Raw genomic sequence first — 15,492 nt, forward strand, 5'->3', positions numbered from 1 at the left:
GTGGAGTGGCTTGTCTTGCCAAGTAGTACTGTACTACTGGAGTACTGTACTAGTGACAGTGAGGGACAACTTCAGAAAAATGTCACAGTTTCAGCAATATTAGTATTGCTCATTTTATTCATTCACAAGCGTTGTAGCAACCCGTTAGCTCAGCTAAATGTTGCTAAATACACACGGAAATAAAAAAATACACGTGTATACAATGCAAATATACATAGTGGTACAGTATATGGACTCAGCTATAAACTCTGAAGTTTACTAATTACAAGTGACAACACAACAACAACAGCTAAAACACCAGTACACATACAATGCTCTAAATGTCATTTTCTGTGTTTTAATAGAAGTGTGAAAGAAGACAGAACACAAGTATCAATACAGCAGCGTAAAACTAAACAGAAGGGCAAAGGAAAACAGCTAAAACATTTCAAAGAAATCAGTAAGCAATTATCATCAAGTTGTTTCTTCTGAAACATTTTAGTACATTACTGCAACAAATATTAAGGCACTTCAACTTAAAAATATGCTTTCTTGCTGCCGTAAAATTGTAAGTTGATTGAATTTGTGCTGCACTGAAGATAAACCATCAGATGTGTAGTCTGGCTGTGAAGCTGAATCCACTAATTGATTATATGTATTTGATTGTTACCTAATGATTCTTACTTCAGAATGTTTCGTCATCAGTCGTATTATGACTTTTCAAATATTTCACGAAAGCTAAGTTTAAAGCTATCCTAATAAATCTACAAGTTTTCAAATCTTAAGATGATCAACTGACAAAATCTTTCAACTCATAATTTTAAGTAACAAGACTCGAACTCAGGCTTGTAAGTTCTGAAGCTGAAAATTAGCAATTTCTCGAAACAGACAAATACACCTATATACAATGAGCGGATGAATAAAGATGAGTTGATTTCACTATACACTAAGAGTTTTTACAGTTTTCAGGGGAAAGGAAACAACAGAAGAGCTACTTTGCAACTAGCTTTAAAGGGACTTGTACACAAAATAACGAGGGAGAGTGGAGAACGCTATTAAATAGACCAATCAGTACAAGTAGGCAAAAATGATGAAATGCATGGTGTGAAATAACTCTGCAAACTGGGGGATAGTCGAACAGCATAGACATGGTATCATCATGCCAAATTTATTGGCTCTACTGCACATGTGCTTGTTGGTTGGCAAGGGTCCTCCTCTTGTATTTGTTTGACGCCTAGTCGCCCTTTCTTTGTGGCAACATTTGTTGAACATCGCCATTGCACCGGGCCTGTGGCTGCTCTTCCTGTCTGGCTGCACTGGGCAGGGAGAGTGCAGAGATGGTGGCAGTCTGTGTGTCAGGAGCCTTTTCACTAAGGGCAGCCTTTATGCTGGCAGCCATGCCGTCGCCGCCGCCGGCTGCAGGAGCAGGAGCGCCGCCGGGTGTGTTGGGGTCAGCTGCAGCCCCTGCAGCTGCCCCAGCATCACCCTGCTCAGACGCTCGAAGCCTCTTCATGAGGGTGGTCACTCTGACAGCTTTCTGTGGGTAATAAAAAGACATGGCGAGGTCAAATTAGGATCCTGACACATGCTCTGAGAACACAGAGTCTTTCTCTCTGGAATGCACACTTTCTGTCTTTTTTGGAGGCTTCGTCAGGGATAAATCACCAATAACATACAAACAAAATAAACTTTGAAAACATCGCTTAACAGCAGTTAGAGAGAGAGAGATATTAGTGATATAGACACTGTAAATTCTAAAAGTTGATTTTACTTTAAATAAGTCAGGAAACCAATTACCTCAGAATGACCAAATAAAATAGACTATTACATTTAAGCTGTACAAGCTAAACTACTTAAAATTATTGGTCTGCTTAACTTGGTCATTTTGAGGCAATCGGTTTCCTTGATTTTTTTTAAAGTGAAGTCACTTTGTCAGATTTTACAGTGTATACATGTAGTGGGAATAAGGGGGAAAACCATAGGGTTATGTATTGATAAATGTTCAATTGTTGCAGCACTTGATTAAAGTTTTTTATTAGCAATTCTGAGGTAATCGGTTTCCTCGTTTAAAAAAAAAAGCAAATCCTCCAAGTTAGAGACTTGGGTCATGACCATTAACGTGTTTTGTCTGACCTGTATAATGATTAATGATATGCACAAACACGTAATGATATACAAGGTGTATAAGAAGAAATACCTTCCACTTGGCTTTAGCAAAGTTCTTTTCTATTTGTGCACAAACGCCATCCTTGATGTTCTTGTCTGAGGCTGCATTTCCAGAAATCCTAAGAGGAGGAGCAAGAGAACTATTTTTTAAGCATGTTATGGGATTTGTGGTACCTATAACAAAGTTCATACGATAAATTGTTTGTTTGACCATTCGTGTTTGATTAACTTCATTTTTACCATTCATGGGCGATGGCTTCCTGTGCAGTCAATCGCTGATCTTGGTCCACTTCCATCAAAGATGCCACTAAGTTTTTGGCTGTAAAACAAAACAAAATAATAATGATGATAACAACATTGGACTGGTTTCCAACAGTAAGCTATTAAAAGGTAACTCCAACTAATTTGCACATTAAAGTGTGTTTACATGTCTTGTGGGCTTTATACTACTTTCTCACACATGCAGTAGAACTCTAAACACACATTACCCTTTTAAAACGTCATTTGTAACATACATTTTTATAAAATAAATATGATTATCTCTTACCAGAGTCTGAAATGTCATCCCAGTATGGTGAATCAAATTCATAGTCGCCTGACAAAATCTTGAGGAAAAGGTTCTTATCGCGACTGTCAGAGTCATCTTCATCACCATCATCATAGAAAGGAGGGTTTCCAGATAAACTATTGAGTTGACACAATAAAAGCATTATAGGACATATTTTGAGAAAGTCACTTAAATGTACTTCAGGACATTGTAGTGTATTTGTGAGCACTTTACTGGGTACTTACAGTATATACATGATGACACCAATGGCCCAGCAGTCCACAGGTCTTCCATATCTCTGCCTACCGACCACCTCTGGAGCTGCAAGCAAGGACCAGCTTTAACTCACTGATCAATGTTTGTTTAATGTCCTCAAACAAATAAACTTAGTGAAAACTTAATTTCATTCATCTACAGTCGGGTTTTATGTCTCTTACCAAGATATTCGGGAGTCCCACATGGATCCTTAATGAGTCCATTTTCCAGTTTTGCCAACTGAAAGTCGCTGATAACAATTTTGGAGTGCTTCAAACGATTAAAGTACACCAAGTTCTCCAGCTGTATGAGCAAACAAATAAAGGTTTATCTAACTGGAAAGTATAGAGCAGTTATTCACACATATCTTGTTAACGCCTGTGGTGAAACACTGTCATTTTTCACTAGGTGTCAGCAGTGTAATATACCTTAAGATTTCTGTGGACAATTTTCAGAGAGTGCAGGTAAGCCACAGCTTCCAACACCTGCCTCATGACATTGCTGGTGTCCCTCTCAGAGTAGTACCCCTGATCTAAGATCCAGTCAAACACCTCTCTGCCTGTGGCACTGAGGAGATGGAACATCCAAGTTAAATGCGTGTCACTTGTTGATGATGAGATTGCAACAAAAATATCACATGTTGAATAAAACATCAGTTTCATACAAGTTGAGGAAGTAGAGTGCACGCCAGTCCGTGCCAGCAATTTCTCTCAAGTGCCTCGAATAATACTCACAGCTCCAGAAAAAGGAAGTACTCTTTCTTGGTTTCAAAAGTGTCAACCAGCTGGAGGATGTTATGATGTTTTACCCTTTGAAAAGCAGGAAAAAGGTTGAAGAGAGTAATAAGTGGGGGAGGGAGAATGAAGGGTTGTAAGCGGAGTTAAAATGAGCGATAATAACAGTCAATGAGTAGTACAAGCTATAGAGTTCATTATGCCAAACATTCAGGACACTTGAGGTCAAATTGACAACTGATAACACCAGACATTTTTCATAACCTTAGAAAAACTACCAGCACCTCAATCAACCCATGTGAGGGTGACATTTCTAGACACAAATTGATTTGGCCTAAGCTTCACTCGGGTAATAACATCATAATCATACTAATATGTGACTTTTTTTAATGCTTAATGATCATCAGTGTCTTAAATATGATGCATATTAATTAATTATTACTAAAATGTCCTTTCATTTGCTAGTGGATCTGTTGGCCTTTGTTACCTCCACCAAGAAGGTTACGTTTTCGCCCGTGCCTGTTTGTTTGTTGGTTTGTCAGCAGAATAACTCAAGAATTACTGAATGGATTTCCATGAAACTTGGATGGACGATGGGTCTCAGCCCAGAATAGACCCCATTAACTTTTGGTGAGGATCTGGATAAAGGGATGGATCCAGGAAATCTTCACTCACTTTCTTTAACATTATGGGATGAGTTTTTCCGTCATTTTCGTTCATTTCTCAGGGAATAATGCATGGATCATGATGGAAAAAATGTGCCGAATTTAGGTGCTTGTATCTATGAGTAATGTGGATCCAAGTAAAAATCTGTATCAAGCAGAATTAGTTTAGTTTAGTTTTCATTTGATACTTTGATATTGTTTTGTTTGCTCTATGGAGTGCCATTCTAGTTTCATGGCATTCTTGGTGAAAATGTGAATGAATATCAGCAACAATCAATTTCAAGAGATGATGACACCTAATTTTAAGCTACTATGGTACCTCAGTCTCTTATTGACAAACCAAAGTTTTAAGGGACATAGTTGGCAATATTCAATGTAAAGACCAAAAACAAAAATGTGTTAGTTTGTCACTTAATCCTTTCTGACTTCCCAAACCTGTCCCCGTTTGTTCATGTTGAGGACATTAAAAGGTGAACAATTTACTTTTATTAAAAAAAAAGAATAAGCTGAAGTCAGTTCAACAAACAAAAGAGCACTGTAGTTTTGACAGATGTTACTCAAACAGGAGTAAACACTGTATTTGTGCAGATTAGTGTGCAATAATTATGGCAGGATGTTGTGGAGCTGACTCAAAATAAACCACAGTGGTCATGATAATAAAGGAACACAGTGCAACAGTGTGGCTCATTGATGTTTTTTTAGCCTCGTTAGCATGCTAACTTTAGTATTTCTCTTCAACGCAATACATAGATGTCTTTGTTATAACATTAAAAATGTTATTTCTTCACATTCTGTTGATAGTTTTAGTTTTTTTTACATATTGCACCTTTAACACAAACATTTCTGTGCGTTACTCTGAAAAAGCACACTGGTAAAACTTCAGGACGTGGTATTCTTACTCCACACTTTTCTATGACTTTGGTTCCACCTTTGGAAAGATTTTTGCTGACCATTTGTGATTAAACCTTGTGTCAGTGCCAGGACAGTCCCTCAGACATGTAGGCTCTATAATAAGCAGCTTAAAATTTCACTTACATCTTTAAGATCATTATCTCATTCTTGGCCGCTTTCCTCACTTTCCTTCCATCCTTTTTGTGGAACTTTTTACAGGTGTACATTTTTAAGGTGTTCCTATCCTTCGCCCGGAATATCTCACAAAACTCCTCGCTGTTAAAAAGAAGAAGTATGCGTCATATTTTGAATAAAAATGTAAGTCCGTATTCACTTATCAACATTACAACATGGATGTACTCACGATTTGACAATTTGTCCGAGGTCATACTTGTCGGTCACCTCTGAGGGATTGTTGTAATCCTTCTTCTCCCCGAGTGTCAGACAACCGAATGGCATGGCAGCTCGTGCCCTATAGCCCGGGAGTGTCCTGCCACAACACAACCTGTCAACAACACGCAACATGTTAGATTTACCCGAATAGTACAGCATCGTTTTAGACAGACCTGCATCTGCACAGTACAGAGTAGACCTGCACACAGGTCTCATTACTGAATAACATAAAACAATATTGCTGTGAATGTATTGCTGTAATAAGCTGTTTCATTAATGACAATAATAGAGATGGAAGAAATTGTTCCTCAGCGATAGCACTTAACACAAAATGAATGCAGTAAATCAATGCACACATTTATAGGGAGCAGTTTGAGTGTTTCTCTTTACCTTGTCGGTCATACATCTGAGAATAGGTAAGTGTAATTGAGCACGCGGGAGCAAATTATTTCAAATTACCACAAGAGCAAAACAACATAAAAGTGAGATTTTCCAATAACATAATCTCCTTCAGTGAGCGTTTGTTTCTTTGCACTCTGCAGTGAGTCAGCTCCGTACTGCAGCAGCAGCTGCAAAGGCATTATTCATCTGTCTGCTTGCTACAGTGAAGAATATTCAGATGGACTTGACCCTGTGCTGTTGCTGTAACTTTTGTCTCCTCTCTTTATATTTTCAAACACTCTTGAAAGTTGAGAAAGCTATTAACTCGCCAGCTCTGGTGGAACAAGTGTTGAAGAGTTTTGTGTTCTAATTTCTGCTGCAGCACGCCGGTGAAAGATGAAGTTGCCCACAGTTGTTATGACATGCACACTGGATGGCACACAGTATTCACATTCACTGAGGTACATCTTCACAGTCATCCGAGCCATAATCTGACATGAATTAAGGGCTCCTTAATAGCAGGGGTGGGTGATATAAAATCTTCTGTTACAGCGTATGAAATTCTAGATATTGTTTAGTTTATATATTGTAAAATTTTCTATTTATATCTTGAGAAACTTTGTGGATAGAGTAACAGTAAGGGATGTTTAAACCAGTTAATTAAATACCAGATAAACAAGGTTCATTATCACATTGAGACAATAATCATATAAAGATCCAATATTGCCATAAAGCAGAGCTGCCCAGAAATCAACAACACAACCAGAGACACTACTATATAGGGATACCACAATGTCAATGGTAAGTAAAAATGTGTGATGTTTGTCTCCCAGTATATACTGTCATTGTGGTCACTCTGCTAACTGCTGCTGTATATCTGGTAGCACAACATAAATTACATAGAGTGAGAAAATAATTGCATTCAACTAGGGATGTACGATATGGTAAAAAAAAAATGCATTTATTTTGACATATATCGCGTTTAGTGGGAATGATTATGTTTGCTTCACAATTTTCATTTTTACTGACAAAAAAACAACATGTCTCTGATGAGACATTTTTTGGGTTCTGTATCAAACAAACGTAACGCAACGCAACACAACGTAACGAAGCCTAACGTAATGTAACGTAACGTAACGCAATGCAACAAAACACAGCGTAACATAACATAACGTAACATAATGTAACGTAATGTTTTGTAGCATATCACATCGCATCGTGTTGTATATTGTATCACATTCCAATAAATCTGGATTAATTGTGCAGTCCTGCATTCAACATAACATTTCCAACTGTAAACAACAAAATGCCCAATAAATTGAGTTCACCCACATGGAGTCCTTTCACACATTTCTATGCCAGTTTCACACATGAATAAATAAATAACATAATAATAAATACCATAACCTTGATGGGTTTTTTTCCACTATGAAAAGAGGAGGGGACGTATGATGATCTGAAACTGGCTGATTTAGCTTGAGCAACGGCATCACGGTGGGGCATTTAGTGATCTGAATTAAATGTCTCCATCATTCACAGTGAAAACAGTTACTCGTGGACCCTTTTGTTGTAAATCAGGGTGACTTGAATTGCTGCAGCTTCACAGCAGAACACCACACAGGTCCACCAACAGCAGCTAAACCTCGCTGGGTCTAAAAGGATGCTTGTATGGAAAACAGACCCAGTTTTTTTGGCAGGCCTTACAGTAGAAATGGCAGCCAGCACAGAAGAGTGGGAGTAGAGAAATTCTGACTGAGGTGCTGTCTGGAGCCTCAGTCAAGACCCTACCAGAGGCACAGATTTCTCCCAGCTTAAGCATCCCACCGTACAACAAAAGGGAGGTCGTTTAAATATAAAAATGTAATTTGGAGAATGCACATGTCAAGATGATGGTCTATGTGCTTTATTACTGGTATGCAACAGTCTCATGCAGAAGCTCCCATGTTTCAGTCATATTGTGAATCAGGAGAGAGCCCTTTAGTTGAAGATGGTAGGCTGCATATACAGCAGGCTACTGTCCACAAGGGGACTCATTACTTTAGTCCGCAGAGCTCTGCTGTGCAGCTGATATGAGATTGTTACCTTATGTAAATTGCTTGGTTATAAAGACTAAAGAGAGTCTGTTTTCAAATTTAAGGCCCTTTAATGATACTGATTTAATGGAGCATATCTGTCTACCTGATCCATATACTGCAGGGAAAACAAATAATCCATTGTTTTTGGAGTAGCTGTGCTTCAGTGCTGCAAGTCACTTTTGATGTATTTTTCACTCTCTCACAGACAGATTACATGCATTTATCTTTACAGGGGAACATGTCAATGTAATAAAGTCAAAATTGGGATCTGCAAACTTTTTCAGTGGCATTAATAGACGACAGAAGCGTTAATGTATTCCTGGGACTGTGAAAAAATGATCTGATGTTGGTTTCTTTCCCCTTTTCCTTAAGAAAAACACCAACAATTGTTAGTCCGAATCTATTAGTATGAGGTTCTGAAGCAAAATGACAACAACACTGTGCTCAAAGGCTTTTGTATGCAACACTAGCTTGTTTCTCAAAGACAGGCAAGACGCATTGACATAAACATTGCCTTACATCATCTTCAGCCTGAAGAATACATGTATACATTTTTAAACTTACTAAAGGAGCGACATTTGGTACAAGATTGTATTTCTGCTCACATAAGTACATCTATGGTAATATACTGTATATGCCAGCTACAACAAGATCTCTTTCCTGCCCATGGAATTACCTTAACTTCTTCTGACCTTCACTGCAGTTAATACTATTTGGGTTACTGCCAGAGAAAGAAAGAACAAGTGACAACTGAAGTCACTTTAACTGTCTAAGGAAAGTTACCCGCTTACATAAAGTACGTATGAGATTCCAAAAGTTGTTTTCTGCCAATAACAAACAGACGCTGGCAAAATACTGTTTACTGTTTCAACTTGCTATGGATTTTTTTTGTTTCATATTAGGCTACAGTTTATGATTACACTGATAAACTGCAAAATGTAACCCTTGGATGTTGCATTTAACACAAATCCTGTGATTGAGAATATGATACAGTAGTCAGGATTAGGCAGAAGTGGAACAGCACAATACTGTATATTCAGGGTAAAATAACCATCCCAGAAAATATGACAGTTTCACAATATTACAGTATATGGTATTAGACAATGAGTCAGTTACAATGACCCTTAACAGAACTTGAAACAAAAGAGTTTTGTAGTTAAAGGTGCAATATGTAAGATTTATATGCAAGAATTGGCCTTCTATGCAAGGTCACGCCAAAAGAATAGAGGGCAGCATATCACTGGAGTAAACACTAACTGCTGCTATCTTTAGCTAAAAGTTAGCTGTGCAGCTAGCAGTCCGGACTGGGCGCTCAGAATGCTATTACTAGACAGAACAGGCTAGGGTCAGCTAGTTAGCATGCTTACTTCAGTAAATATCTCTGCAACAAAGTATATAGCTGACTTTGACATAATGTCAAATCTGTGATTTCTTCACATTCGGTTAATAATTTTAAGTACAACGGGAATGTCTAAAGCCAAAATTCTTACACATTGCATCTTTAAAATGTTGTTTTTATTGTAATTTCACAAAATGTTATGTCCTGATACCACAGATAAGCAAGTGTAGAGGGGATGGTAATCGTCAATTTTCATACCACTGTATAACATACTGCTGCAACCTTAATTGTACATCACTGCAAGCACAAAACACCACCATTTCTCACTCAATATTACTTTATATAATGAAACGTAAACCACTGATCTCACACTGAACCACTTTAGGCTTGGTAAAGTACATTGAGGACAACTTGGAGTAGCCAAAGGGATCAACTCTCCTCTGTTCAGCCATTACTTTTATTGTTTAAGCTCATCCCGGACACTTGAACTCGGGGCTGTATTTTTTCCAGAAGTATGCACAAGTAAAAAACATGTTTCTCGGGGATGAGTAAAGAGGGACGGAGAATGCCGCAAACTACTCAAACAAAGAGCCCATCTCTTACCGTAGCACTCCAGCCCAAACAGTGATGTATTTTAGTGCACCATCTGCCTGATCAACATGCAGCATACAATAACGTTCCTTTCTGTCCTAAAGAGGAGTGATGTCAGCATACACCATTAGTCTGGACTATGATGAGCTCTGGCTCGCATGAATCCTGCAAAACAATGCCCAGACTCACCATTAGTGTTTTTTTTCCTGGCTCTCACCTTGATTCACACAACTGCACTGCCTGTGTATCAGAATCATTTCTTTTTATGAAATAGTACGTGCCTCAATCCATGACGCAGACAGATGCACACAGAACTATCACTCGTCCTCATTCCCTTTTTGTCAACTCGTCCATAATGTGTTTTCAAGGTTTATCACACGTCATCTTTCATGGTCACTTTTGAAATGGCTTAAACTAAATCTCCCATCCCTAATGCTTGAATAAGCCTCTTTTGTCACTCTGTCCCATAAAGTGACCACACGACTAATCACCACCTCACAGAGACAAACAATACTGTGCGTAGCAAGCAGAGTTTAGGGGCTGATATGAGACCATTTAATGCAATCATTCGCCCTCAATGTTAGTCTAACCCTACACCTGTTCTCGGGAGTGCACCAAACACTAAACGGTACGTATGATAAGTCAGGCAGAATTTCATGCGTACTTGTTTTTCCCCTTTTCATAGCTGGATAAAAGGCTGTTCTCCTTCACCAGAGGAAGATGAAGATAGAAGGCACTTGACTATTGCTGATTCAGGGGTCTTTTATCTCTGCCTTTTGAAAGATCTGAATGAAGTGTTCTTCATTAATGTAAATGCCGTTTCAAATCCAGACTGTCGCAGAGCTCGGCATTGAGCAAACTTAACCACAGACACCCTTGTGGGATAATGACAAAGGCAGAGCTGTTGCTTTTGCTAAACAGATTTCAAATCTGCGTCCAATTAATTTTCCATTTACATAAAGTAGGTAAAGGTAAAACCTCGGCAATTTAGATTCTTTACTTTTCAAACTGCAACGGCAATAATTAACAAACTATAAGACCTTGAGTCACATTGCAAACGTGAGCAGTATTTTTGTTTTACTAATACTTACATTATATTTTACAAATAATGGCTTGCTGCATCCTTATTTTGTTATTACGAGAGCAATAGCCAACATGTCTCAAACAGACGGGACTGGGGCTTCCGAGGTCGGGGTACTTGGCCTACTGCCACCTGGACCAGGGTTCAAATCATCCAGACACTTCAGGATATGTGTCACTGTCCAGGCCAACTGAGGGGCAACAAAACACTAAGGATAATTTGATGAGCCAAAAAGGACCTTGAATTTAAAAAAGAGTCTATTAAGAGTGGAACAGAGTTTTTTGTCATGTGGGGGGAAATGTTTGACTTTCATCTTAGAGCCACGGGCCACACTCAATCGACTAAAGAGACTAAGCAGCAATTCAGGTGCATTTCCTTATCTTTTTATTTTTATTGTCTACTGTTAAAGCTGTAGTCAAAGTTACAGCCTATTTTGGGGTGAAAGAAATGAAATTGACCTAAAATTATTTTTGTAATGATAAAGTGCAGGTATTGAAGAGAAACTGTTGGCTCATAAAGTTGTCATCACATCTCGTCATGCTCCTTCTGTCTCTTGGATCACATTAACAATAAAGATCATTAGCCATGACAGTTTATTATATTATATTATATTATATTATATTATATTATATTATATTATATTATTTTATATTATATTATATATGTGCCTGGCAGATTGCCAGAGCCGATAATTGGCATTTTTCCAATGATCAGAATCAGTGATTTGATCAGTGAAGCAGAAAATGGAAATACTTAAGTAAAGTACCTCCCTACTTCAAAATTGAAGCTCAGTACAGTACTTGAGTACATTGTGTTGGTGCGAGAACACTATGATGTGCTCAGGGCCTAAAAGACCTTGAGAATTTACAGAATATGGACCTTAATATCGCTTTATGCTATTGACAAGTGATGTGCGTCTATCATTCATCCATTCATATGTCTATCCATCTATTTAGTAGGCCTTTATCTCAGGTGACATGTCAGACACCCACAACAGGTCTAATTTTGAAGAATAAAACAAACGGTGGATGATGCATCTTCATATTATGCTCCAGCTGTTGCAGAGCTACACCAACTAACCCAATGGGGAAAATGTTATGATTTAAAAATAAAACATGCGTCACTCTAACTCCTTTCAGACATCATTGGTTCAGCTTTGACACAAGTTAGAGCCGGGAGTTATGTTATTCACATATTCAAGGGTGATAAAATTAGAGGTAAAATGTGTAACTGAAAAGTGTTACAGCTGTTGTAGAATCACGCCAACAGTGGAAAAGTAAATAATATGCTTAAAATGCACTCCTAATCCAACTTTACTGAAGGGATGATGCATTTTGGCGTTGTGCTCTGGCCAGGACGACTACAATGAGCATCCTAACCACCAGGGGGGCACATGTGATGGTGTTTTTACATTATGTTAATTTATTTTATTTATTTTTTATGTTATTTTCGTCAACATTTTCTTGTAAACATTTAGTGTCTTCACAATGTGCTTTATTTATTAATTAAAATGTATTGATGCATGCCTAGTCAGTAATTTGCATTCAGGACATTAAAATGACCGAGGGGCCCTCAAGCTGTAACTGGAGGGGCGGTGGTGGTTTGTTGGGGGGGCTTAGGGCTCCAAAATGTTTGGAAACTACGTTGGCTCTAGCATTTAATAACAAACCAATTCGCCTAACAGAGGTATTTAATTTCACATCTCAAAAGTCTTAATTTAGAGCTGTGTGACATGAATCTGCCATATTTTAATCAACCTGGTAAATAATTCAATTCATGTCCAACATATAAGTACTGGGTCATTACAGATCATAAAAGTCTTTAACATGACATGAAGATTCTCAATAAAAATCCAGCTGGACTGTCTTCTAAAAATACTGATTTTCCTGCTGAGGCGTGCTGACCAACTGAGATGAAATTTGGATGATGCGCACTGGTTCTCCCTGAAGTGGCTGCTCATTTTTAAGGGTATTGTTTACAGTTGCCTTGTTACAGTTTGTTGTGGGTCCTACTAGCACACTTTATCAGTGTCCAAAGGGAAGTATGTATCTGTTTGTGTGTGTGTGTGTGTGTGTGTGTGTGTGTGTGTGTGTGTGTAGGAGGATATTTATGAAATAACAAATGAAATTTCACAAGCATCTTTTTGAATGCAGTTTGGGGGCACTGGGAACAAAGAGTCACGCATCTCAATTAACATCTCCTGCGAGATCGCTCAATGAGGACTGAAGACAATGTGTGCTTTTCTTTATTTGCTACACTTTACAACTACATATTAGTGGTTTGGTGTCGACTTCTGATCAAATAATCATTATGTTATTATCATTATCATGTCAAGTCATGACAGGCTGCGGTGGCAGCAGGCCACAGAGAGCTGTGAATTTGGCCACGACAGAGCCTCTTCAAAGAGAAAGGCTTGGTGACAGGGGGCAGATGGTGGCGATGATTTTTGAGCCAAATTTTAAAGCCTGTAATGCCTCATTTATGGTGGAAATGTCGCTCTTGCTGGCTGCGAACACACTTACACTTCTACTTTCCAAGGACATAACATCACATACAAAGAGAAGCAGAGACATGTGCAGAGACAGGAGGAAAAATTTGATGAGGCTCCTTTGTGTGCCGCTCTGCAGAGCCTTGAGTCCACCATTCTTCTCTTCTTCTGGCATCGCTGGCTCATCTGACCAGTTTCTTCTGATGTTGTTTTGTTGCCATGGTCACCAAGTGCTACAGTATGCACCGTGGTACTGTCTGCACTGCTCTGCGTACTCGTCGACATTAATGTCCGAGACCACTTCATGTGACTGAAAGTCCATTTACTGAGCTGAGTTTAGAAAACAAAACCCTTTAGAATATTAGCAACAATAACAACAAACAATTATTGCATTTACATTCGTTTCACCGTGTCGATCTGACGGCAGAGTGCGCCCCAGTTATCTGAGAGCTACTTTAACTTAATTAACTAGAGCTGAATGCCCAATAACACACACCATGACCCAGGTAGCAGATTAAATTCAGTGTGAAGCCTGTTACATAAACAAAAGGCCACAGCTCTATTCAAATAAGCCTTTTAGGCAATCTATTAGATAAAAAAAATATAAAAAACAGACAGTGTGAAAAGCAGCTGTAAATGCAGCAGCACACTCTACATCAGGGTGATATCTCAGTGTGCTTTTCTACCATTTTCCTTGATAAATCTTAGATTGTGTTCAATCTTTAAATGTCAGCCATTCATAAATAAACAATCGTATCATTTTGTGTCTATGAAACCCCTGCAAAGTGTTTTCTGCTCCAACACAAGATCATCTCTCATGTTTCCCTGCGTCAAACCGACTGACAGTGCAGCAGGGCTTCCCAAACTTTTTTTTTTTTTTTTTTTTGGACAATTCACATATGTGTTCAGGTACTGATGAGACACAAGTGCTTTTCCCTGGTGCTGAAAAATGAAATCTACACAACACTGGGACCCCTTGCAAGGACCCCTGGAGGCACCTGTGTGTGTCTCTCTGTTAGGGTTTATTCACTGGGGGGGGGGACAGACACCTTCACCACCCTGACATGTAACAGCACTTGCCCTCCATCTGGAGTGCATGAAGTGGTGGTTTAGCACTGGCATAGCAATCACAAGCTCTTTGGGTGTGAAATGATGACAAATAATGACAAGGAGGCAGGGACACCGCGAGACTGTGAGACTGTGAAAATGTGAACTCAAGAGGTGCTGCAGTCTGAGTGCATCAGGAGCATGCCTTATGTAAAAACTCAAGTGTTTATTAGCCATAAAGCTCATATCGTGGATTAACTTGTTGAATGAGCAGAAATGTATTTGAACTTTAACAGGAAAGCAGGTTTATGGTCTATCAGCTCGGGCAGCATTGACAGTTTAAACACAGGATTTGCGCATCACCCAGCTGCAGTTGGACACGAAAAACTCTCCTGCACGTATTTTTGTTTATTCATTTATTTATTTATCATTTGAATTCACGTGAACATATCTCAACCAAAATCTTTTTATTGCTCCAAAAGTTTTTAAAATCAATCATGCGTCCTCGGTTTTTTTTAGTCCGAGGGGCGGTGAAGACGACAGACGGACAGTGAATGAACAAACCTCGGAGATCACCATCCCTCACTTCTCGCGTTTTTGGCAGCAGAGACGGTAAAAACAAGGAATTACGCAAATTGCGCTCACTTACCTTCAATGAAGTAAACTGGTGGTGATCAATAATAATCCAGTGCTCCTTTCTTATGTTTCAGTCTTTTTTCTTCTTCCCCGACGAGCCTTCACTTTTTCCGTCCAGTGTGCTGCCAGAGAGATTTAAGATCCTCGAGCATTTCCAACAAGTCAGCTTGTTCACGGAGTATTACGTGAACGTGTGATGGTAACAGCGGGGCTATGATGCAGGA

At 38.8% G+C, this 15,492-nt stretch overlaps 1 protein-coding gene across 1 annotated transcript; it reads right to left on the bottom strand.

Moving 5' to 3' along the window:
* Positions 1 to 82: 82 nt before the first annotated feature.
* On the bottom strand, positions 83 to 15,482 carry LOC311253460 (caM kinase-like vesicle-associated protein). The gene is made up of 11 exons (XM_084347463.1): positions 15,282 to 15,482; positions 5,602 to 5,742; positions 5,382 to 5,513; positions 3,682 to 3,756; positions 3,376 to 3,514; positions 3,130 to 3,250; positions 2,938 to 3,013; positions 2,693 to 2,829; positions 2,386 to 2,464; positions 2,177 to 2,264; positions 83 to 1,516 (listed from the first exon to the last, which is right to left on the bottom strand). The coding sequence occupies exons 2-11, from the start codon at positions 5,694 to 5,696 to the stop codon at positions 1,214 to 1,216; spliced, it is 1,245 nt and encodes a 414-aa protein (XP_084203589.1). The 5' UTR covers positions 5,697 to 5,742; positions 15,282 to 15,482; the 3' UTR covers positions 83 to 1,213.
* Between the last annotated feature and the right edge of the window lie 10 nt (positions 15,483 to 15,492).

This window comes from Pagrus pagrus (genome assembly GCF_965226575.1).
Source record: "Pagrus pagrus genome assembly, chromosome: 3".
In the NCBI taxonomy this organism is placed as follows: domain Eukaryota; kingdom Metazoa; phylum Chordata; class Actinopteri; order Spariformes; family Sparidae; genus Pagrus; species Pagrus pagrus.

What these genes read in the sequence shown, in the direction of transcription:
- LOC311253460 (XM_084347463.1), bottom strand. Translation starts at nt 5,696, where the DNA reads ATGCCATTCGGTTGTCTGACACTCGGGGAGAAGAAGGATTACAACAAT. An exon ending in TTGTCCACAGAAATCTTAAG is followed by an intron (nt 3,251 to 3,375) that starts GTATATTACACT and finishes TTGCTCATACAG; the next exon opens with CTGGAGAACTTGGTGTACTT. An exon ending in GGATGACATTTCAGACTCTG is followed by an intron (nt 2,465 to 2,692) that starts GTAAGAGATAAT and finishes TTTGTTTTACAG; the next exon opens with CCAAAAACTTAGTGGCATCT.